This window comes from Thermobia domestica, chromosome 2 (genome assembly GCF_964235325.1).
Source record: "Thermobia domestica chromosome 2, izTheDome1.hap1.1, whole genome shotgun sequence".
Classification (NCBI taxonomy): Eukaryota; Metazoa; Arthropoda; class Insecta; order Zygentoma; family Lepismatidae; genus Thermobia; species Thermobia domestica.
In genome coordinates, this window is record NC_137455.1 from 275,503,405 (window position 1) to 275,530,656 (window position 27,252).

The 27,252-nt window shown below is 35.6% G+C and overlaps 1 protein-coding gene across 3 annotated transcripts in view; it reads right to left on the reverse strand.

Moving 5' to 3' along the window:
- Positions 1 to 2,008: 2,008 nt before the first annotated feature.
- Positions 2,009 to 27,252, reverse strand: part of LOC145678507 (uncharacterized) — a 71,435-nt gene continuing 46,191 nt past the window's right edge. Inside the window, exons 6-10 of one of the 3 annotated variants that reach the window (XM_081748728.1) lie at positions 16,688 to 16,909; positions 14,975 to 15,196; positions 12,952 to 13,093; positions 10,855 to 11,018; positions 2,009 to 2,271 (exon numbers count right to left, since the gene is read on the reverse strand). In XM_081748728.1, the coding sequence (XP_081604854.1) occupies positions 2,089 to 2,271; positions 10,855 to 11,018; positions 12,952 to 13,093; positions 14,975 to 15,196; positions 16,688 to 16,909 (933 nt within the window). In that variant the 3' untranslated portion in view covers positions 2,009 to 2,088. Of the gene's footprint in view, positions 2,272 to 10,854; positions 11,022 to 12,951; positions 13,094 to 14,974; positions 15,197 to 16,687; positions 16,910 to 27,252 lie in introns of all 3 variants that reach the window. The other 2 variants (XM_081748727.1, XM_081748729.1) reach the window with 2 other exon arrangements.

The window sequence follows — 27,252 nt, forward strand, 5'->3', positions numbered from 1 at the left end:
GAAGCAGAGAATCTTCATAACACTATTAGAAATAACACTATTCCCACACTGAATTTTGAGGCGAAAGATTACACTGAAATGATCTTTTGGGAAAGCACTGATATTTCAATAACTATACCACCAGTTCTAAGGACGGTATCAAATAAGTAGCTCATGGACTAACTTTCACTTTCTGACAACACTGTGCCAGAATAGTCCTCCACCGTCTATCCATGCCACACGATGGCAGTAGAACGGATAGAGAAATTAGTCACTGCAGCAGCCTCTCGAGTATGTGGCAGTGATGCTAGAGACGGGATGATTCGGTCAACCTTACTTTCTAGTCAAGCTGTGTCTGAATTGCAATCGAAGTCCCAATTTGTGACAATTTTTCCTGACAGTGTCGAATTGGATTAGTTCATCCGTCTGTATACATGGTTGGTTGGTTGGGTAGGGCTGGCGCAGGAGACCTAGGTGCAGCTAGGGATGCGCACGAGACAAGATTTGAGACTGTCTCGACTCGAAAATGTGCTGTAAAAGTGATGTCTCGACTCGAAAAATATATATTTTTCTATTGGAAGAGCTGTGTCTCGACTCGAATTTTGTCAGGAAAACTCTGTCTCGACTCGACTCGAATGCATCCCTAGGTGCAACCATCTCGACGTGTTAGACTCTGGGACGGTTGGACAGGCTATATGACCAGGTGAGCGAGGACCTGCACAACCGCTTAAATGTACTGAATTTGTCCCCTTTTCTGGCCCTAGAGGAGGCATCCCTATCTCCCCAAGGGCACATAACTGGCATTTTTATACTTGAATGTCAGTTTTCTAAGCAACTGACATGTATTTAACAAAAAAAAGTTTACTTTAACATAACTTAAATTTATGAAGAACTTTGGTATTTTTTTTCTAATTTTCAATGAAATTTTAAAACTTTCAGGCAATAGTTCTCACAGAAGATATTATCTGATTTGAAAAAAAAATCTATAGTTGTAATGTTCATGTGGGTGGCCCACTTTTGCCAGGTATTACATTTCGTTCCGAAAAAAAGTGGTAAAACGCTTCACCCTAGTGTTATACTAAGGAGTTCGACTAACATATATTTCCTGCAGTCAGGCCTTTAGTATGATGCTCATTATACGTCAAAACGACTCTGCATAAGACCCTATATGTTTAGGCGATAGTAAGACTCACTGGTGGATGTCTTGGAAGCGTCTGTACAAAATATATGAACTGCTTACGTAAATATCGTAGATTTCTTTGACACGGGAGACCTGGGTTTGATTCCCAGCGGAAGCACATGTTCGAATATCACGTTAAGCTATAGGCCCACATCTCATAGCCTTACTGTTGAAAGGGACAGTAAACTCAATTCAAATCTAATCAAATCAAAACAAAATATATCATGCAGTATAAATAAATAATAATAAATACACAGCCAGCAAAACGACAAGAATCGAAGATTTCATTGATTTAATTTATAAAATCATGTCAATCCGAGGTATGCAATTTTCATCGCTAAATGATACTGCAAAACACGAAAGTTACGAAAAATCTTTATACTGTAATCGCTGAATTTTTACAATTAGCTATCAGTGTTAGAAGATAACGAGAAATGTAGAAATTCACTGCAGTATCTAGAATCCCTATATTTTCCCCAGTGTCAGTTGAAGGATTATGCTGTAGGTTTTACGAAATCAGTCCAATGACATGATGATATAGAACATAATTTTAGGGACTTGACTAACAAAAATCCAGACTGGATTAACTTAACACATAATACAATCTAATGGAGTTCTGTTTCTGTAGTGAACAATCTTCGAATTCTTTAAGGTATAAAGTTAGTTAAAATTCGTTTTTTATTTCATAAATTGATTACTTATACAAACGTTAGACTCTAAATTCCAAAAAAAAAAGAAAAGATGAGAAAGAAAGAAAAAAAGAAAAAAGAATATTATATTAGTTTTAAATGTGTGTCACAAATGCAAAATTTTAAAGGATTTCTCTTTTAATAATACAAACGAAATTACTTGAATCATTCTAATAATTTATTTACATTTTAAGATTCGCAAACAAGTTAACTCCTGGATGATACATACTTTCAAACATATTAGCTCTCGTATTTTGGTGGGGTGACATCCTTCTTGCTGAGATTGTAATTTACTAAATTTGACAATGAAGAGAGCTCATTAAACAGTTGATGTGTCTTATCTCTTAGAATGGGAAGTTGTGCAAAATCAGACACTACAGCTTTCGTTGTAGGTAAGCTTCTTGTTTTCATGAGTTTCTTGTCCTTAAAAGAAAGCAAAGATGAAAATACACATATGTAAATATGCACCCTGATTTATTTAAAATGCATACAGAAATACTGTTTCTGCTACACTTATGTATCTACTATATATTAAAGAAGTATAAAAATATAATTAATTGTGAAAGATGTAGACTAATTAGGCATTTTACCAGAAACTGTGAAGGCGGAAACGAATAAAATAAAAGAAGAAGGAAGTCTATATTATTTTTCAAAAAAGTATTGAAATTTGAAACTGTGTACAGTAATGACCTCATGAATAATACAGCTACCTAACATAGGTTCAAATCATATTCGTGCCAAAGTTGATTTTTTTTCACAAAGTGATTGTGAAGAATTGGCTTATCATAATGAACAATCAATACTTACGAGTGTGGAAGCTAACACCGAGGACGATTTACCTGAGTGGGACGATTTACGAATGTTGGTTGGGAAAGGGCAATTGAATTACAAGGACATTCCAAGCACATCATTGATCTGCAATATACACTTTACGTATCATCATTCTCAGAAAGAAACACTACACCATTTGTTAAACACGGTTTGGGTAAAGCAATCGGTGGTGTAGTGGTAAACTGCTAGATTTCCAAATGGAACACCTCGGTTCGATTCCCCTTCAGGTAGTATGATTTTTCTTATATAATAATGGCTGCAAACAGAGATTCATTTTCTATTGGAGAACTTACAAGGCATCGCTGGCGATAATTCGAATAAACAGTGTGTACTTTCTATATCATACACTGTACTGATAAGTATGTTTCATATTTATATTCGTCCCCCACTCTATCTCTTTCTTGAGGTTTTCTATCCTGTCCTTGTATCTTTCACTTCTCCCCTCCTCTCTCTCTCACACACACACGCACTTCATCTGCGCGGGCGTATTCCAAAATTAAAACAGAGCAAAAGCTCGATATACCTGGTCTGGAAAATCTACTAAACTGGGAACTTCCGTGTCGTGTTTTTTGTGCTCTGGTGATAATATCTCCAGTCCTGGTCATCTCTTATAGAAATACTGTTTAAACGCAAGGGAATAAGTGAAATCTCTTTTTTATCCTCTGGGTTACCGAGTCTCAGTCGAATTACCGGATCACTACGTTTTTGAATCCTCGACCCAGTGGTGGTCTACAACCTAACCAAAATCATCCGACTGACATGATAATCCGTTTGAGCTCTAGCGTGTTCATTCTATCTGTGCAAATTACGTTATATCCGCAAGAGAGGAAATCGATGCTGGGTGATCGGAACAGATAAATCTTCGGAAAAGACTAGAAAATGGTAATCTCTTTGGTTATTTGAAAACAAAATTTTATTTATACTAGTTCGACACAAAATTTGTTTCCATTCTATAATTCAATGTGTTTAATTCACGTTGAAATTTGAAACATGCTACGTCTATAAGAAACATAAACGTTTCCTTTCGAACATTTGTAACTTTTCATTACCATACAGTTTGGACTTTTATTATAGGGTATTTCTGATAGAAATTTAGTAGTAAAATAGCACTCATTCAGTTTTCTCTTTCTTTCTTTTTCTTTACTTTTCTTTCTTTCTTTTTTGATTCAGTTTGCTTTAGTAGTCTGAAATGGAGGATATTACCAACGCTACCTACTGGATTTATTAGACTGTATTTTGGATCAGTACGTCCAATGAATACTACCGAATTTGCAATCGAACCACGTGGAAACAAAGCATGTGTGTTAAACTTTTGACATTATCCTAGATGTATCTGGGAGATCTACAGTTCTACTGGAAATTGAGTATGCTATCCTTTATGAAAGTGACTTAATCAATGTTTAAAGCATCCTTAATATATTCGAATACTTCTGAAAAATTGTAAAAACAAACGTTATTTCTATATTAGTATTGGATTTCTGGAAACGGAACTTTATAATGTTAGGTTTTTTTCTTACTACGTTTGAATCCCACATTTTTATCTGTTCTCCCTTTTCGTTTCCTTCTCTCCTCTTCTCTCAATCTCTCTCTACCTCATTTCTGAATCTCTGTGTAATAGACACCTATTGGTTTCAATTTTTCATTGTGTGTGTTTCAGTTTCTCTCTACATCAACTTACAAATCTTGTTTCGCCTCGGTTTTGTTATTTTATTTTATAGAAACTAATACATGTGTATTTTGAAATAAGAATTGCGCTCATGTTGTTTGGTAATTTTAATATGGGAGAGAAGAAAGGAGGAGAGAGAGGGGTCTGTTTACCTGACACGATTATGGGATAAGGAGGTGTATATTGGGTGGCCTAACTGCGAGGCGTTAGCTGTCGCAATTCTTATGATGCGGAGAGTACAAAAGTCACCGTTTAGCATTTGCCTGTTGTCTATCTTGCTCTTTACCGTTCAGTTCTGTTACAAAACTACTGGCCTTTTAGACATGGATTATACTTTTTACAGCACCTAGTTCCATTAGGATTTAGGATTTAGGATTTAGATTTCTGGGCTTTCGGCGTCTAAGGCTATTCAGCCCTTCACGATTTGAGGGATAATGGCCCTCGGCGAGGACACAATCCGGGGAAAGGGAAGGAAGGAAGCGGCCTGGGACCTATATGTTAGGTATCACCCTGACATTTGCCTGGTGTGAATGAGGAAAACCCCATTCAGGGTAGCTGGCCTGAAAAAGCGTGTTACACTTTTTCGACCTCGTCATTTCACCGGGAATCGAACCCGGGACCGCGAGTTCCATTAGAAAATGGTTTTTATTCCAACTATCAACAAATAAACTGTTATCTTATAAATACTTTCTTGTTAAGTTACCTGGTTGTGAGACGCGATAGCTATTGATGAAGCGCGAAATTCTAGCGGTTGAGGATCTTGGTTAGTCTCCAGCTCCCACCATTTTTCTTATACTTAGTGTTCTGCTGTACGTATAGTTATTTCGACATGCAGTATCCCCGCTCTCACAATGGAAGTCGTGGATATGTATTTATCCGACAAATAACTCTCTATGTTTGCTGCATGGTGTGCAACACTGGCACCTACTTGGTAGGTACGTAAGGTACCAGATTAACGTAGTTCGCATCTACATTACAGGTATTTTGCTCTCCATGTACAAGAAATAAGTTAAAGATTATTAAAAAATGTACTAAATACAATTAATTATTGTTGAAAACTGCAAATTCGAGTTATCTGCTGAGTAGTTAAAATCTTACATTAGGTGAATAGAAAAACTCTTCCTCCTCCAGGAAAGATAGCGATTAGGAACAGAAAGCTTGTTTATTCTGGCAGCCCTTACCGATAAACTTGCCACCTATTGAGAATTACTTCCCTTCAACGCCTTCTCTCGACTAGTAGCGTTAACATATGGTGGGTTATTCGCTTTCCTTCGCAGTAAATCATTTACCAAACAGATTTAATAACACTGGTCTACAGTGGATTTTTTTACAGAAACGAAAGTAGCCAATCTTTTTAGATTTCGAGGCGCTGAACACGAATATCACACTTAAAATTAGCTGGTAGCTCAGGGTTGCCAGTAAATGTGGAATTTACCTTTAAAAAATCATGTTTTTCACATTTATTTTGTTAGGTTTTACTCAGGAACGTATAATTACATCGCTACTTATCGTTGCGGAATGCGTTATACCTATTTCTATTCGTCAATTACCGTACTTTCTGAAAATTTAACAATCATTTCGGTAACCGGTACCGTTCGGAAATTATATTCCCATATATTCGAAAATATCCCTTTTTTTAGTGGAAAATTCTATTTTTTATTTTTTACTGGCAACCCTGCAATAGTAAAATTATAATTTATATTTGAAAAGTAACCTGTCAATATTGGGAATGTTTTCTGCAAATGTCCTCATGATCGAAGCGAGCCGAACTGTGGAAAAAAAATATTATCCCTTCTACCGAAATGCCGAAATTTTACATACCTTTACAACATGTACATTAAAAATGTAATATTGACTTCCGTATGCCGAACAGAACTCTAGGACAATACATTCAGACAATGTAACTATCATTTCGGTAGTCTGTACTGGGGTGGGGGATTTAATGTACTGAAATATTGCATGAAAAATTCCCTTTCTGCAAAATTCCGACTTTTTTCTGCCTACAGCTGGCAATCCTGCAATAAATAACTGGAAAGAATGCTGGAAAAGTTATTCTAAGTCTGGTAACATTATGTGCCATCAAGAAGACCGAATTGAGAATAAATATTATCCTTTGAACTGAAATACCGCAAATTTCCCCTGTCTACTAAATTTTGGGCCAAAAAAATAAATTGGTCCTCGGGCCTTCGTTATTGCTACACAAAAGTAAATTGTACACAAATTTATTGCCTTGGATAAATGAATGCACTCACCTTCAATGAATGCGCCGTTTCTTTGCCTTCCTCTTGTAATTTTTGTCTGAAGCATCCCTCTGTAGCGTCCAGCAGAAGTCAGCCAACATTGCAGCTGTCCACCGACCCGTGTATCGATGTTCCATGAGTGAAATATCCCTGTGAAATCTCTCGCCGTGTTCATCACTGAAAGCCCCACAGTTCTCTGGGAAGACATCGAGGTGTGAGTGAAGAAAGTGCAATTTAAGTGTCATGTTGCAGCCAATGTTTACATAAGCATGAATTAATTCATCCACACGGTCTCTGTAATTGTCGGCTCTCTTGTTTTCCAAGAACAATGTGGTCAAATTACGGAAACAACGCCATGCATGCAGCTGATCAGGGGTTAGAATGGTCTCAAAGTCAGGGTCATTTAGGAGCTGGCGTATCTGTGGACCAATGAATATTCCCTGTTTGATCTTCTCTGTACTTAATCGTGGAAACTTCATGCACAAATATCCGAATGCTGCTTCATTCGTGTTCACTGCTTTTACAAACACTGTCATAACTCCCAACTTAATATGCAGTGGTGGGAGGGTTCACTGAGGTTCATTGACATTTTTGAGCCAGGAATCAGAGCTGTTTTTAAAGGCCACTTCTTTTGTGTATAGTGTTTATCTCTTGCGCGACAGTCCCACTCACATATATAACAACAATACTTAGTATAACCTCCTTGCAAACCCAACAAAATCGAAATTACTTTGAAATATCCACATACTAGCCATTCATGCTGATTGTAACTAATGACGCGTAGATCAGATTTCAACGTAGTGTACGTTTCTTTCGCTAAAGCAGCATATGCGACAGGGATGGACGGTCTTTCGTTATTATTATGTAACAGTACACCCTTCAGGCTTGTTTTGGAACCATCTATGAATAGTCTCCACTCGTCCGGTTTGTATGAAATATGTAGGTCATGAAACAAACCTTCAACATCACTGCAGAATGTAATGTCACCTTCAGTACTGAAATGGTTCTCAAGTTCTTTCTGACGATCCCGAAAAACTGACACTCATACTGTTTCAGCTAGAAGGTTCCACTGCTGCAGTCGTGAGGCTAACACTTCAGCTTTACACTTCGGGAGGTCTAAATCCCTAATCAGATCACTGAGTTCACGTTGTGTGATTTTGTGTGTTTCGCTGGATGAAGATGGCGTAAATGAAGAATCAACAACACTGGTGGGTGGATGCACTTCTTTGGCTGGATGTGTAGGATCAGCATTCTCGCTATCACTGATTGATGTTGTTGCGTTTGAGGGAACAGGAACTGGAAGTCCTTGTTCATGAGGCACAGGGCGAATTACAGATGGGATGTCAGGGTATTCGATATTTCTCTTCCTTTTGGTATTGATTCCTTTCTTCAAGGGCGGGGTCGTACAAAAATAGCAATCAGACACATGATTTGTGGGTTCACGCCAAATAGCAGGCACGCCAAACTTCATGGAGACGTTTTTCTCATGCATCCAAGCATTTAGTACGGAAGAACACGACGTACAACACACGCGTGGAGCCCAAGATTTTTTTGGTCTTGCACTCTACAACCGAAATACAATGAATAGGCTTTCCTTACTGCATCAGTAAGTGATCGCCTTTTATTACCACAAATAGCGTCAGTACAAATGTAACAAAAGTTATTAGGATTGTTCTTGCAGGTGCGGGGCATTTTCATGAAAACCGACACTCGTTCAAATAACACATACACTCACAGTTTAATTCAAATACTTTACTGTATATACATTCACCACCAACCACCTCTCAACCAAGACACAATACAGTAAAGTAAAGGTGAGCGCGGGCACACACACACACACGCACCACCAACAAGTTTCAGCCTGTCGAATGATCAGGTGATTGGATCGTGGGCACATGAGTAAGCTTTACGCATTGTTGCCAGATCCAACAAGTACAACTTGCTTAACGACGGCAGCAAAACCGTTGTTACACTCCTTTGTATGTTGCTAGTATAACAACAACGCAATTCATTTGTTCCCTAAGTACATGTGACATTTACCCCTTCGAAATTTCTTGACAATACGGTCATCCCATGGGAAAAACATTTTTTATGTGGATGTGAATAGAATATAAATAGTTTGTGTTGACGTATATTTTATGATTATATTTATCCGAGGATGCCAGTGCAGTTATTTATTACAGGATTGCCAGCTGTAGGCAGAAAAAGTCGGAATTTTGCAGAAAGGGAATTTTTCGTGCAATGTTTCAGTACATTAAATCCCCCACCCCAGTACAGACTACCGAAATGATAGTTACATTGTCTGAATGTATTGTCCTATAGTTCTGTTCGGCATACGGAAGTCAATATTACAATTTTAATGTACATGTTGTAAAGGTATGTAAAATTTCGGCATTTCGGTAGAAGGGATAATTTTTTTTCACAGTTCGGCTCGCTTCGATCGTGACGACATTTGCAGAAAACATTCCCAATATTGACAGGTTACTTTTCAAATATAAATTATAATTTTACTATTGCAGGGTTGCTAGTAAAAAATGAAAAAATCGGATTTTCCTCTAAAAAAAAGGGATATTTTCGAATATATGGGTATATAATTTCCCAACGGTACCGGTTACCGGAACGATTGTTAAATTTTCAGAAAGTACGGTAATCGACGAATAGAAAGAGGTATAACACATTCCGCAACGATAAGTAGGGATGTAATTATACGTTCCTGAGTAAAACCTAACAAAATAAATGTGAAAAACATGAATTTTTTTAGGTAAATTCCACATTTACTGGCAACCCTGAGCTACCAGCTAATTTTAAGTGTGATATTCGTGTTCAGCGCCTCGAAATCTATAAAGATTGGCTACTTTCTTTTCTGTAAAAAATAAAAAGTGAAAATTTGTTGACCAGTGTAATTATTTAGTACGCTGATGAGTATTGGTGTTTTCTGTCTTATACTGGAGTACAGACCGCACGGTATAAGCGCGAAAGCAAGTTCTACTTAGAGAAAATATGTTCCTAAATAATATTATTTTTAATATTTTTTTTTATCTTCAGTAAGCGCATTAATATAAAGAAATGAAATGAAATGAAATCTTTGACTTTCAAAGACCCACCATTATGCCCTTAGGGTAACGGAGAAGGATAATTAAGGCAATTTAATAATGATGGAATAATTGGTGGAATAAGAATGTGGGAGCAAACGGGAGACCCCGAGGAAACTACCTCGAGTGTTATTTTTTGTGAATTCGAAATTTCACCACAACGTTCATCTTCATTGAAATTCATTTGCTGTAACCAAGGCATGTTTGGTCTTTTTGCGAACATCACCTGCAGTTATAAATAGTTTTGTTTCATTTCACATTCCTGAAATGGTCTTTTCATGTATGTACTTTCTACAGCATCCAACCATTCACATGAAATACGTAGATCTGCATTGTACATTTACAAAAGTAGGTTTCTAAAACTTCAAAATCTTATCTGAAGGCAAGATTGAGTATATTTAGGAATTAATTTATTTGGCTCATTCCACTTATTAAAGATCAATAATAATCATGCTGTATCGTGCATTAATATTTCTAGTTATATTAATTAACATTATTTTCTTGATATCAGGGGCGGATCCAGGACGAACTTCTGGCGGAGGCAATGGGTTGTAATTTAGAGCTACATTTAAGAGCTTCAAACTCTGGGATGGGTTTTATTTCTATATAAAATAAGAAAGTTTCCTCTTCTGGGGGGGGATGATCGCCCCGATCGCCCTCCTGGATCCTCCCCTGCCAGAAAATAAAAATTAATTATTCAGTTCTTAAAGTGCATCTCGTTGTAAAAGTGATGTTCTGTTGGTTTTAAATTAAAAGCGAACATATATTATTTAATAATATCGGTGTTTTGCTCTATACATAGTAACATATCTACTTTGAAACCTTAACCTGCATTCATATAATTATGTAAATTTGCCTATTTTTTTGTCAAGTTTCTCGACCACACCCCCAATCACGTACGAATCCCAAATTCGATGACTCGTAACTCGAGACTTAAAGGCCTGCACAGAAAAATAAATTTTCACATATACATTCAGTAAATCAAGATTAAGATCTTATGACAAATTTGGAAAAGTTTTGCTGAGTTCTGTATGTCATGTACGGTATACACTGTCCTTGTGATTTATTCCCTTTTTCATAAAGATCAAATGAAAAGATCTGGAGTAGACCTACAGGAAAAATAGTTTAATTTCATATGTACTATGTATATAACCTTACGAGTAAAAGATATACTAACCTTTTCAAGTCCTGGTAAGTCCAAATAACTGTTAATAGATCGAAAATCAGGTTTTCCTGTGTTATAAACTGTACTGTTTATTACTTTTCCTTCAGATCTATCCAACTCTTCTGTAAATTTATTTTGATTATTTTGTAGTTTCCGCGGTTCTTGAATCTCCGGTGCTACTAAGAATTAAAAGAAAAATAATTATAACATTTTTACCTTGTTGTGTTACAATATATACAAAATGCTTAGTAATTTTTGCTGGTACACAAAAATTTATGGCTTATGTTCAAGCTTTCCTGCAGGATTTTCAAGATGATCCTGTTAACTGAATTATGAGAGAACATATCGAAAACTATGGGCCGTAGTTGTGTGAGAGGCACCATAGCATCGCCAGTCATTCAATTTTATGGACTTTAGTATTATTACTATCCCCGTTGATCAAGTGGCTAGTGCAGGCCTTTAGTGCACGAGGTACGAGGCTCTACTTTCAATGGAAGAGAATTGAAATTTAAACGCAATACGGTGGTTCGGATTACACCTTAAACTGTAAATACATATCACATACGGTGCTGACAAAGAACTTTAGATTCTGACAAATCAATTGCCGTTATTATTAATATTAGTATTAATAATGAACGTGATGAATTTATTATCAGTTTGGTATTGCTGGTTCTGAAGACAAAAATTAACTTCGTGCCTACGAGGTGGTACACACAAATTTACCACACAAGTTTCACTCAGTTCAGAAATATTTTACAGCAAATTTTATATCAATAATGACTACGCAAAATTCCTTCTCAGAGATTAGAACATTATAGTATTATGGGTATCCGTTCATCTATTCCACTCAGCAATGATTTGTGATGCCCTTCGCTTCAGGATCCATGATTCTTGGTTTGGAGTCATGACTCAGGAGTACATAGGACCATTTTCTCTAAATGTTAGGAATGGATATGTTGATCCACCCCTAAATTTTAAGGAGAGGTACATAGGATCACTTCTTAAATTCTACAAATTGCTAAAACAAAAACAAAAAATGTGATATAGTAGTTCAGAACCGTTGTACATACCTCTGAAAACTTAGGTGCTCCATCTCTTTTCCTTCTATAGGAAAAAAACTGCGAAAAATTCAAATGTGGGTGGTTTTTATCATAGTTCATCGTTTAAGTGAGGCTTACTACTACATATGATCACGTAGGTCGATATAGAGGTATACTCACTGAATAGGATGCAGAGAACATGGTACGCTCTCCTCAAATTTTGGGAGGGCCTAAAACCACTCTTAAAGATTGGAAATTACCAACACTAAATATTTTGTGTGCCAGAATACGATGACGGTATGAACTTATGTAGGTTTGAGTGGTCCATTACATTTCCTTCTATGGATAGAAAATGCCAAAATATCAGTGTGTAGACGTAGTTTTTGACACACCGTGCATGAGGCACCGTTTCCTTAAACATACTTTCATCATGGGGCACACGAAGAATTCAGACAACATTGTCAGCAACTTGCTGGCCGAAAATATCCTTTTTCTTTGTGATAATAGCTTAATAGTGGTCTTACTAGAGTCTCAGGTATACATATTCTTATGCCATCCCTATATCTTTTACATAGCCGACCGTTGAGTAACTCCAAACGGCGACGTAAATTTGACCACAACTTTGTAAGTTTGCGGTGCAGAACATTATGTTTCCTGGGAGCCTCCCATTTCCCCCTAACTTTCTTCCAATCGTTTAATCAGTTATTTTATTTAACCAGTCTTCTTTATTTGAGAAAGCAAAAACATGAGTGAATAAACCAAGATCATTACATTTCGTATTGACTATTTTGGATGTCATATTAAGTGTAATTCAAATTTCGTTTTACATGGCATAACCAATTGGTCAAGGGTTTTAATGTGATTTAAAGGAGTTTTGAGTGAATAACTAGCTTTCTCCAAACCTTTTATTTACTTGGTTTCTTGTGAGAATGAAAAAGCTTATTGATCTTTCCTTCTTTTCTTAATTCCACAATTACAGGTATGAATATTAGTTCTTTGATGAAGTTAAAGCGACGTATTTCCCTTAATCATGACTTTGTAAAAGTTAATAAATTAGTTGCATTTTTACCTTTTTCCTCGAACTTTTTTGTTGTTTTTGAAGGTTCAAATAATTGAAATGAAAATGGTAAAGCTTCACCTTGCCCTTTGTACATTGAAGGTGAGTCATAATTTACATTTGCATTTAGCTTCTTATTTTCCTTCCTTTCGCACTGGAAAGCAACATAATTAAATCTTATTAAATGAATGGCTAACATATATAAATAATGAAACAATGATCGTACAAAACTATCACACATTTAAAGCGACAAAGAAAATTATCCTGTCAAAAACATCTATTGGAATAAATGTTAACGAAACACCAAAAATCCAACTTGTAAGATTTTATAATGTTTCTTATTACCAAAGCTCAACGATAATTCTAAATTGTTGCATATGTTTTCTTTTGAAAAGTGTAAAGAGTAATGATACATAAATCAAAAATTCAGCTAATTGAAATATATTTTATTTTGGTACTATCCCTTTTAAATCCCAATTAACTACTTCAAATCAAATAAAACTTATTCTAAAGCCATCTTAATTAGATGTACCGTATAATAAATAATGTACTTGGTAACTCAAGGAAAATTTTATTATGATGTTTCAACTTGTATTTTGCACTTTTATATTAAATTTTAGTACTTGATAAGAACACATACTTGTAAGTTTTGTTTAAACAATTTTCCTTAAGAAGTTCTTTAAAGTTTCGTGGAATAATAATTAGATTCTAAAACAACATAAAACAAGACAATTTTCGTGATATACTAAAATTCAATCAGATTCTTTTTAAATAACAAAATAAATAATAATAAATATAGACTCATACATTGATCTCAGAAGCGAAATTATAATTATTTTGTTATTAACTGTTGGTAAAAATGAAGTGCTTGAAAGGAATTAGAAGATTTAAGTGTAAACACAGTATTTAAATTTTAAAACTTCCGTAATTAAGGCACGCGTAGGAAAAAGAGAAAGTATAATACATAAGAGATGGACAACAAAGTAAAACTTAATCTGAATTTATATAATAATTAATGTTAATCTGTTTCATTCAAATAAAGTTAAAATAAATAAAAGCATATCCTAGAAAAATTATTATTATTATACCCATCCATACTAATCAAATCATATTTGCTATTTTAAAAATAGTTGTTCATTATGTTATTACCAAATTTACATTTAAACATTTTAAGGCCATGTCTAACGTTTTCAGCTGAGATAATAAATCCATATATAATAACAATCCATACATAATAATATATAATAAGTATTATGAAAATTATTTGTCTTATGCAGTTTAAAACTTTCTCCAGATGTTACTCTACCCTAATACTACATGTTAACTTTTTTCTCCAGATGTTACTCTACCCTAATACTACATGTTAACTTTTTTATTTCTAAATTAGCTCTTATAGTCCATTAATATTACTGTTTACAAAGAAGTGTGGCAACGCTGGGAAGAAGATAAATATATACACAAATTCAGGTATGGGAGAATCAACAGGGTGTCTTTTCATGCTCGTGGAGGTGCAGATCCATTCAGACCATTGTTCCTCACTGACCTTCAAGATGTTAGTAGGGGAGGGAAACAAGTTATGAAATGAGAAAAGAGCATTCATCTAATAATGTGAAGAATGCATATTTTCGAAGTTATGTTGGTTGACAAACTGATCATATAGTTCGGAAGAAGAAAGGGCTGCGGGAGGCAAGACTGGGCAATATTGATACTAACAAATATTTCGACGAATTTTGAAATGTATAAAATAAATAGTTTTCATAATATTTTGGAAAGAAATACGCCATGTTATTATATAGGGAAAAACATCGCATTCCGAGTGTTGAACATAGCCTTAATACGACACAAATTATAAATCTCTCAATTCTCCAATAGCTACTAGAGAAAACCATCGAGAAAACTGTTTCACCAGAAAAGTAGTAAAATATGCAATATTGAACTACTTTTCAGCTACAAACGTTTAAGCAATATTTTCAAGTAACTTATATTTAGCCTAATTAATTTTGTATTATTTGAATTCAAGATTTCATGATGATACCTGTGAACATAAATCGTTTCTTTGTTGTAATTGACTAACAAGGCTCTGAATTGTTTGTTCTTGTGACCCGATAATTGCCTTCAGATACCGCTCATGGGGTGACGCTCTGGAGACCTTGTGTGATTGCGAATTACTGGTTGTTGCTGCTGTTATTTGACAACTTGCTTTGTCCTGGCCTTGCAATTCTAAGAGACTTCCTCCCTTGAGCTGTCCGAAAATAATCTGTTTTCAGAAAAGTGACAATTTTTGATTAACGACTTTTTCAAGAATTTTGTAAATCTAAGTAATAATCAATCCTAGAAATCATAAAACCTAAGAACTGCAGCTTTATCATATTATTAAACCTTCTTTAGACCTTATGGCAAGACATTCTTTTGAAACTGTTTAATCTAACTATGGATATTAGATACTTCATTAGATCTTTGTACAGGCAGGAATTTATTCAATAGTGTTCAAAAATAATAATTATAATTTTCCATTAGATAACCAACTCTGTGAGACACTGAGGAAGCACTATTAATACTGCTAATTTTTCGCTCAGTCTGTATAAAGCTCAACAACACGCTAGTAGGGATCCTGAAATGACATTACTATAGATAGAGTTTGCAATGTCTTTTTAAAATAAAACAGTTAGTTCTGAAAATGTGCAGAAATAGGTGTCTTGTTTGTAGTCGGGGAGGATAAAATATTTGATAGTCGGTCGGGACTTACTGAATATATTCGATAGTGCCAAACTATCGAATACATTCGATAGTACAAACTGTCAAGTAATTTAATAGTGTTTAAGGAATTCATTTCAACAGCAAATTAACTGAATTGTTGTGAGCCATCAATTCTCATTATATCACTTCTTATGATACAATTATGATACATCTAAGCCACTATTTTTAAGGTGCAAATATAAATAACAAGAAATAAAGATTGTAGTCTTTGTTGAGACAAACTAAGGCCCCTTGTTTTTCAACTGCATGACTAAAGATAAGAAAAATTTCAATTCATCTTAACATTGCTTTCGTGACGGGTACAAATAGTCACGCTGCTGACGTAAATTATTATTATATTGTAAACAATCAATCTATCAATGGACGTAATTAATATGAGGTACCAGAGATTCACCGAAGTGAAATACTTATGTTCAGGCTTGAAATACTGATTTCTTTAAAACCTGCCATCAAAATTTATGTAACAGTATTCTAGTTTCCTTTAGAGTAATGACACTTGTAAAAAGATCTCTCTCGTGCCCAAGCGGTTAGCGTACGCAGCTTGGGTGTGGGAGAACCGGGTTGGATTCCTGGCAGGAGCTGAAAAGGCAGGAGCCTCCCTGCTGAAAAGGACGCTAAACTTAAAATCAAGTCAAATCAAATACTTGTAAAGAATTCGTACATATACTAATCTTTGCTCATATTAAAGTAAAGCGTATAAGTAACAGTTTAGTACACAGTTAAAACTGTCGATAGAGAATATATTACCTACAAAAGGTATGGAGTAAAAGAGAAAAGTTCAATAATTGACACCAAAATGAGTTTTATAAAAATGTAAACTTGCTACAATAGAACAAGAAATTGCTAATAGTAACATTAATCATTACCAAGAAATCAACATTTTACTATCTACATGACTATTATGTTACACCACACTACAAAATTGTTCTATTACTATTAAGTTCGTATCTGTTTTCCTTAAGCATATAAAAAGAATATTAATTTTCTTTACCTCTTGACCCTTACAGTCTATGACTTTCGTAAAGCCACGTTGTCCAAGGGTATACATGAGATCATTCAGAAGCTTTTGACAGACAGAATTTTCATTTCGACCATTCAATATATCCAAGATCTTCTTTCCATTTAAAACATGTGGCTCTGAATTATTATTATTATTATGATCTGACGAAACGGGTTTGCTGGAGCGGAATGTGTCTTCAATTAAAGATTTTATCTGTTAATAGTAACAAAAGTATGTTAATATCATTTTATCATTGTTACTTTTAATTACCGTATGTAATCCGTACTAATATAAATTAAATATGTCTCGCTTTTCATGATTGCTACGTATGTCTTGGAATCCCTGGTTGAGTTGTTTTTAACTCATAGATGCTTGCTATGGAAGGATTATAGAAATTTCAATCTGTAATATGCTGAGTAAGGAGGAAAGAGATCTTTCGACTCGCTTGATGTAACTTTATAACCACTGTACTTCAAGGCACGAAAAGTACGTTGCATAAGACAGAGAGAGATGGAGTACATTGTTGGGACGGTTAATTGATTGCAGAAAATTGCTTCATGCTATATAGAGTATTACCACTATTAATACTACTACTAGTAATACTAATACTACTCTGTAGTGATAAATTTTAAACCAGAAGTGGATGGATTTTGCTTCAACAGATAGTTAAAAAAGATGGTATATATTCCTTGAACACTAAATCGATTAAAAAAACGCTTGTCACTATACTATATATGTATATATGTATATATGTATGTATGTATGTATGTATGTATGTATGTAGTGATGTGAGACGGAAAATTTTCCGCGGAAAATTTTCCATTTCGGAAAATCTTTCGGAAAATTTTCCGCTATATTTTTCCAGAAAATTTTCCGTTCTAAAAAAATATCAGTAATCAAGTAACAATTCCTCAGCAATCATGAAATTGATTGAATTCATGTATAAAAATGTTAGAAACTGAAAGATCTTTGAAAGAATCTGAAAATTTTCATGGCTCAGACAATTTTCAGTACTATGTAGGAACAAGTTAAACAATTTTTCATGAATCGAAATATTTTCTGCCTTATATGGAAAAATTGAAGAATTTTTTATGAGTCGGAAAGTTTTCATCATTTCGAAGCAAGAAGTAAAACAACTGTTTTCTGAATCGGAAAGTTTTATTGCTCTGTAGAAACAACTGAGAGGAATTTTCATAGATCGGAAAATTTTCATCACGATGTAGAAACAAGTGGAAAACATTTTTCATAGGCCTGACAATTTTGGATATTATGTATAGTGATGTTAGGTGGAAAATTTTCCACTATATTTAACTGCACATAGAGCTACAAAATTGAATTTCAGTAGAGGAAAGTTAGTCAGAAAAAAATTATAATTTTCCAATTAGCTTTCGGGAACCGAAACATTTTGTATTTCAAATTGGGAAATAAAATTTTACACAGTGTTTCTCTCTCTCTCTCTATAAAAGAAAATTTTTCACCTCACATCACGGTTAAACAACGATGTAGGAATAAGCGGACTATTCTTTTACGAATCGGAAAATTTTCCGTTTCAAAATTTTCCGGAAAATTTTAATCACTGTACAGGACAGACAATTTTTCGATTCATGGAAAATTGTTCCACTTGTTCCTACATAATACTGAAAATTGTCTAAGCCATGAAAGTTTTCAGATTCTTTAAAAGATCTTTCACTTTTTAACATTTCTATATATGAATTCAATCAATTTTATGAATACTGACGAATTGTTACTTAACCACTGATATTTGTTAAGAACGGAAAATTTTCCGGAAAAATATAGAAGAAAAATTTCCACCTCACATCTTAACTAGACAACGATGTAGGAATAAGTGGAGTATGTTTTTATGAATCGGAAAATTTTCCGGAAAATTTTCATTGTACAGGACAAACAATTTTTCGATTCATGGAAAATTGTTCCACAAGTTCTTACATCGTACTGAAAATTGTCTGAGCCATGAATATTTTCAGATTCTTTCAACGATCTTTCACTTTTTAACGTTTCTATATATGAATTCAATCAATTTTATGAACACTAACGAATTGTTACTTAATCATTGATATTTGTTAAGAACGGAAAATTTTCCGGAAAAATATAGAAGAAAAATTTCCACCTCACATCTTAACTAGACAACGATCTAGGAATAAGTGGAGTATGTTTTTATGAATCGGAAAATTTTCATTGTACAGGACAAACAATTTTTCGATTCATGGAAAATTATTCCACTAGTTCTTACATCTTACTGAAAATTGTCTGAGCCATGAAAATTTTCAGATTCTTTCAACGATCTTTCACTTTTTAACGTTTCTATATACGAATTCAATCAATTTTATGAATACTGACGAATTGTTACTTAATCACTGATATTTGTTAACGGAAAATTTTCCGGAAAAATATAGAAGAAAATTTTCCACCTCACATCTCGACTAAACAACGATGTAGGAATAAGTGGAGTATGTTTTTATGAATCGGAAAATTTTCCGGGAAAATTTTCATCACTATATGTATGTATGTATGTGTGTGGAGGGGGGTGTATGTGTGTGTGTTAACGTTTTTTATTTACAGTGATCAACGTTACACCCAGAAGTGATTGATTTCCATCACTTTTGGTTTTAATAAATGGTTAAAGACAGGGGCTGCTAAATATGCGATTCGAACTGGCATTGGTCGCTGGAAATGTGACGTCACGCGGAAGAGAGGAAATCGCGTCTTCTGCTTTTAGCATATACTTTTTGTATACTACGAACGTATTCTAACTTCATTTGATTGTTGAAACTACATAGAGACAAAAATATTACTAATTCTAACTACAAATACGTAGGGTAAATTGCTATATAATAATAAATTTATGTTAATGTTATCATCCACTCATTGTTGTTTTATGAATATTGATAGGAAATGTTAGTGATAATTCTACTTGCAGCCCTCAGAAGTCACAGAACCCGGAACGCATTGATTGTTTTTCCTTGTACTGTGTTTCTTCAGTGTTCGGGCTTTATTTTTTTAGGTTGAGATTGCTCAAATAAATGTTTTTGTTTTTACGTGTTTCTACTATATTTTGGGTTCAGTTCGCGGAAAATGTGCCCGAACAAAATTCGTAAGCGCGAGTGCCAGGAGGCTAATAACTGCAAGTCTCATTAAAGGATCTGACTAAGCACAAGCCTGAATGAAGGATGTGAGCCCAAGCAAAAATGAGTACAAGCCCTACTAACATCAGTGAGCTCGAGTCCCACTGAGTGTTGAAGTCTGAGCCCAAGTAAGCGCTTGCCCGAAAGAGATCAGAGAGCACGAGCTCCAAGGAACCTAGTTAGAGCAAGCCTCATTGAAAGATATGAGCCCGGGGCCAAATAAGTACGAGCTTCAACGAGAATAATGAGCACGAGCACACTAAAGGTAATGAACCCGAATTAGTGAAAACTGGGCTGGTATCAGTGAGCTTGTTATATTGATGGTACTGAGATCAAGCCCAGCTGACGGAAGTGAGCCAACACAAGTGAGCACGAGTCCAATCCAGATTAGTGTGCCCGAATCCAAGCAAGTGCGTGACCGAAGGAGACTAGAGAGCGCGAGTTCCAAGGAGCCTAGTGAGTTCGAATCTCATTAAAGAATGTGAGTCCTAGACCAAGAAAGCTCAAGCCTCAACGAGAATAAATAGCTCGAACCCCACTGAAAATATGGAATTCGAGCCCACATTAATACACACTGGTGTCAGTAAGTTTGAGCCCCATTGATGAGTGAGCTCGAGCCCAGTTGACGGAAGATAGCACGCGCGAGTGAGCAAGAGTAATTAAGCTTAGTGACCCCGAACCTAACTAATCGCGTGCTCGCTCGAAATAGATTAGGGTGCGCGATCTTCAAGGAGCCTAGTGAGAGTGAGCCTCACTGGAAGATGTGAGACCGAGACCGAGTAAACGCGAGCCTCATTGAAGGATATGAGCTCGAGCTTGAGTAAGAGCGAGCCTTAACGAGAATAGTGAACGCTTTCTCCACTGAAAGTAATAAACTCATTGCAAGCCCCACTAACGTCATTGAGCACGAGATCATTTATGGTAGTGATCCTGACTCTAGTTCAGATTAGTAAGCCCGAGCTTTATTGAGTGTAGTGAGCTCAAACCCAATAAACCTGTACCCTAAAGAAATTAAAATGAAAATGAAATGAAATGAAATCTTTAAGTTTTATGCCGGTTGGCTAAAGGAGACGGTGATGGTGAGAAATGAATGAAATGGTGGAATGAAGAAAGTGGGAATAACCGGGAGAACCCCGAGAAACCCACGAGCACGGTGTTTGTCCACCACAAAGTCCATACAGCGCGAGCTGGGATCGAACCAGGGACCCCAAGCACCAGAGGTGAACTCTCTACCACTGAGCCACCGCGCCTCCAATGAAATTAGTGAGCACGAACTCCCAGCAGTCTAGTGAGTGTGATCAGAGCCGGATTTAGGGGGTGCACCGGTGCACGTGCACCCCTTCGTTGTAAATATACACTATCTAAAATGAGAAGCTAGCAGTGAAAATAGCAACACTTTCCGAACTTTCTGCCATTATTTTTCCGTTTGGGGCTTAAGAGAAAGCAGAGCTTTGCAAAAGCAATACATCAAGTCGATTTTCTGAAGGTTGAAGGAAAAGGATTCACCAAGGAAAACAATATAACATTTGTCAAGTAGGACAGAAAACATGCGACCTTCTTTAAAATACCCCCCGTTCAATGTGTCAGCGTTGTCAAGGGTAAATAATATTGTCACATGTTACTTTGAAGAGTTTCAGTGTGATTGGTTAGTTTAGTAATTTTTGGGGTACCCCCGCTCAGAAAATCCTGGATCCCACCCTGAGTGTGATCCTTATTGGAGGATGAGTCGTAGCCCAAGTGAGCACGCAGTGAACGCAGTGCAACTACATTTGCAAATTTTTCTAAGGATTAGATCATTGATAATCTCTGTAATCTATGACTTATTAACGAAGAGCAGAAAGTGCTGAAATTGTGCAAATTTCCACGCGACGTTGCCAATAACAGGATTCAGGAAATCGTGTGAAATTTTGCACTGAAATAAAATGTATAAACGCCATTCCTTTCTGAGATATACTTGTATTGTATTCTAATATTTCGATCCTGATTGGCTTGTTGTGATTCTTGTTTCTCATTGGCTTGTTATATTATTGTCTTATTATATCCGCAACCACCACACTAACCACTCATTCTTGTGACAATTTATACAATAAGAATATATAACAAGTCTTTCTCACAGCACCTAAGAGTAGTAACTAAGATGAAAATATAAATATAAGGATTATTTATATAAAAGTGAAAGGTAAGTTACTAAGATACGTAGTGGACATACCTGAAATATGTAAACAAATGCTTGTTTGTGATTGGTCAAAACATGAAAATGTAAACAAATCTTTATCTCTGATCTGTCGAACGCCTGTAGGCCTATACGATATTTAAAGGAAATTTCTAGATATATTTATTTTTTATTTATTTGTTTGTTTTCCTTGCAGTTTTCCAATAATTATTTGCTTCCAATAACTATTTTCTTACAGTTTTAATCTTACAGGCAATTTGACGGATAGATATGATACAGAAATGCTTATGGTAATGATGGCAACGTTGCACTACATTTTCTTTGCGCAATATCCAATTTTGTTACCTGCTCATTAAGGCTTTATCTGTGTCGACAGATAAGGGAGTGAAAGTTTGAGCAATTTCAGTGAACCTAACAAATCATCTTTCTGTTTGTTGGCAACAGCAGCACGGGTTTATAACGGACGCTTAAAGAGACATACTCTCTGGATTCCTTATTAGCTACCATTGTTTGCTGTTGGTCTGGGTGCAGTTTCTTAATATTTCGTTGCGCTTATTGTTACTGTCAAATATAAATTATTCTCTGTGTTATGTGGATATTTTGGGTGATCAAATGTATCCTATAGTAAAGATGATGTTCCCTAACAACAACACACTCTTCCAAGATGACAATGTGTCAACATACACAGCCTTACCTGTTCAAGTATGATTTGAGGAACATCAAGATATATTTTACCACCTACGGCAAGTTTAATCTCCCGATTTTGCTATTGAACATCTATCTACTCTTAGTTATAGAACAGCGAGTTCACCACAGAATTTCCCTTCTATCATCGTTGACGCAACTGACAATGAGTGCTGCATTTCATAAAAAAAAAAAAAAAAAAGAAAAAATCCAGCACTCTTCTGGAAAAGATTCAAGACCTACATTGACGCCAACAACATGGAGCAAATGGTTGTGTGCTTCCAAGGACTCCCTATCCATGGGGCATTATCCCTAGGGATGGGCACGAGCGAGTTCGAGCGAGTTTTCTTTGAAACTCGACTCGACTTGAAACAGACATCTTTGAACTCGACTCGAGAACTCGGCTCGAAAAATTTCCTCCAACTCGACTCGAATTTGGTTCGAGTTTCGAGTCGAGTCGAGCCAAAACGAGCCAAATCGAGCCGAATCGTGTGTGTAGTTCAAGTACTCTCTTCAAGTATCATACATACACAATACAATCATTATCAATGACGCTACTACTACAATTTATTATTATTATTATTATTATTATTATTATTATTATTATTATTATTATTATTATTATTATTATTATTATTATAAGGGCCGCCGTGGCTCATTGGTAGAGCGTTCACCTCTGGTGCATGACTTCCGGGGTTCCATCTCTGCTCCCGCCAAGTGAACCTTGTGGTGGACGAACACCGTGTGCATGGGTTTCCTCGGGGCTCGCCCATTTCCTCTCACTTTCTTCATTCCACCATTTCACTCATTTCTCATCATCCCCATCTCCTTTAGCCTAGCCGACATAAGAGTAGGTCGTAAAATTCAAAGATTTATTATTATTACAGCGTTTTTGCTTCGCAATCGGAAGGTCCCATGCTCGAATCCAGAGTTCAGTATCCTGACTCAGGTTTTCCAGGGTTTTCCTCAGTTACACCAGGTCAATGTTGAGATGGTACCTTAAAATACAGACCCTGGCCGCCATCCTTCCACTTTCTTTCCCAATGTTGTTATTATTGTTGATTTGTTGAGTGCTCCAGTGTAAAATGGCCTCTGAGATTGTATCTGGTAGCTTAGTAATAAATAAATAAACATATCTCTCGTTCACTTAATTCTGAAAAAGATGGCTGATGGTGGGCATGAAGTTATACGTTTCCAGGTACATATACACTTCCTAAGAGACCACCACTTTTACGATACTTTTTCGATACGAGACAGACACAAACTTTGTCTCTTAGACTATTGTTATGTTCTGTATATGAGTTACTTTAAGACACAATCTATGCTACATTCGCGAAGTGTTCTCTCGGGATTCGTGTAAAATTTATTCAAATGCAAAGTTCTCCGCGGCCCAGTGCATATTGCACTAATTTTAACGGCATATTTATGGGCCTTCATATATCCGGAATTCAATCATACACTACTATAACGCTCGGAAACAAAATTGTTTTTACACTAGTTTCTTTAGATGAAACTAGACATGAATGTGGGTATATACAACAAAAAATTGGATCAAGTATTGGATCAAAGAATTGTTGTGAATGAATAGTAGTCTAGTAGTACTTTACTGAGTAAATAGGCAGAACGATATGGAGGACAGATTTGAATCGGATAAGCACAACAGTGGCTTGTGATTGAAGACGACAAAATTATGTATGTAATACTGCTGTCAGAAATAAGATAAAGTATGAATAATGATAATGTGTAGATATTCACTATTTATTATTATTATTATTATTATTATTATTATTATTATTATTATTATTATTATTATTATTATTAATAATAATAATAATAATAATAATAATAATAATAATAATAATAATAATAATAATAATTTCAGCACGCAAAGTGTCACACATGTAAATATTTCGTGAAAGCAGAGAAATGAACTTATTTTTTCGATTGCCTTTGTAAATAGCTGTGGGATTCTTCCTGTTATTTGAGGAGTGTCTGCAAATTTTGACTACTATAGCATTGCTCAAATAAATGACACACTGCCGCAAAAAAGTAATATTGTTCTTCTCCTATTTTTATTGCCTACTATAAAAAAGGATAGAGCTTAAAACTATTCCGCAAAGAAAAGTCTGAACCTCTGTAGGGACCTCTGATTACAGATTCCGTTTGGTGGTAACTTGTTTACTTGCAGAATTGCAGGGCTGTTGAACAATAAACCACCCGTGTTCAGTTGCGGTCCAGCACACCCTCCAATGAATAAGATAAAAGAGAATTTCCCGCCATACAAAATATGAAGAAGCGAAATCAGCACTTTTGATATGTGGGGGGTGCGGTAGCTCAGTGGTAGAGCGTTCACCTCCGGTGCTTGGGGTGCTTGATTGTATCCCAGCTCGCGCCGTGTGGACTTTGTGATGGACAAACACCGTGTTCGTGGGTTTTCTCGGGGTTCTCCCGTTTTCTCTCACTTTCTTCATTTCATTAATCTCTCATCATCACCGTCTCCTTTAGCCTAACCGGCATAACCGTGGGACATAAAACAAACATTTCATTTCACTTTTACCATGATATGAGAGGATTTTGTCACTCCTGGTAAAATTAAGTTATTAGGTGGACTGGATTGGTATTAAACTACAGGGGAAGCTTTTTGGTATGTGTCATTGTATCGACTTGCATAGGAATGATGAACTTTCTTTTCATATTTACTCGAAAGTCAGAAAATGTGGCATACAATTATGTTTCCACGAGTTGCCCATATTATACAAATAACAACATTGTTATCCGGAATAGGCTTTTTGCAAATATTGGTAATAATAATAATAATAATAATAATAATAATAATAATAATAATAATAATAATAATAATAATAATAATAATAATATGTAGAAACTAGATGACGATTATTCTTCTCGCAAGAAATTCTAAATATGAGGAATTTAAAAATACCATAGGAAAATTACACAGCTAAAGATAATATAGGAATATTACGAAAGAGTATTATGAAGATAATTTAAAGTTAAGTATGATTTCTTTTGTCACTAGAATTCTTTATAATGATTGACAGAAAAACAGATTAATAAAGCAATATGTTAATACTGAAAAATTAGTAATTTCTCCATATAGCCATATAAGATATTCAGAAAAGTGATCAATTTTGAATTATCCCTTTTATTAATTATTCATAATGGAAGCCATTTCAACACAGCTGTACACAGTCACATATATAAAGACAAGGAGATTTAATGTTGATAATTATGGTTGCAGGGGGTAATTCGATATATATATATATATATATATATATATATATATATATATATATATATATATATATATATATATATATATATATATATATATATATAAGATAAAATATTGGAAAATATGGTAAATTTTACGTATTAATGAATTAATTACGAGTATTCATAACGTGAGAGCTGCTTTAACACGGCTATAGCATAAAGGTATATACCAGGAGATAAATTGATACCGACATCAATTTGATTAAAGAGGGTTTACATGAGACACATCATGTATAGGCCTATATCCATCTTAGACTACCCCGACAACCTTGTTATTTTTCTGTTCTGGAGTTAGCAGTTATCTGAATCACCGCGGTGCTCGGCCCGGGTTTAGGGTTGTCAACGGATCGAATGGTTCGGCTCACAGCTCATCTACTATCGATCCGAACCGAGAAGTGAGCCGAGTCAACACCTCACCTAACCGAGACGGCAAAAATCGATGGCTCACCTAAGCCGAACCGAACCGATTCGGTGGCTCATCCCGAACGAGCCGGCTCAGTCCATCGGCTCAATTGAGCCGAGCCGATGGCTCATCCCAACGGAGCCGGCTCGAGCTGTTCGCTCAGTTGAACCGAGCCGAGCCCGTTGACATCACTACCCGGGTTGGACTTCTGCTTAGGTTCAGAAATACGACCGTGCAGGTCTCAGCCTTGATGGTAAAAACTACACTATATACATATATTGGTGCTCACGACATTTGAGGCTGTCCTTGTATTTTTTAAAAAAGATTTATTGTAGTCTCGTTATCGAGACGAGATGAGATGCAAGCAGTGTCCCTTCTCGTGAGCAACACTAAAAGTATTCCACATTACGGCTTACATTTCTCATGGCTTTTGTTTTCCAGTTTAATCAGGCCATGATTTCAAAACGAGCTAAACGAGCGAGCAATGTATCAAACTCGACTCGACTCGAAACTCGATATCAAAAACAGTAACTCGGCTCGAGAAAACTACCTTTGACTAGGCTCGAAACTCGACTCGAATTCGAGTCGAGTTTCAGTTCGACTCGTGCCCATCCCTAATTATCCCCAAGGAAATTGACTGTATAAACATTCTCCTGAGGGAAGTACAAAGTAAATGCTTTAAAACGAGCGATATCCACTTCATGAAAGAACTTTTGGCGTGGATTCGGCGATAATTATTACTATCAAGGTGAAGAGATGTAAGGGAAATGAAGGTCAAAGTGGCAACCGGAATTTTAAATGTGTAGTTCCCTCTTAGATTTGCTTTTTTTATATATCCACTCAGAGTTTTTTTTAACCT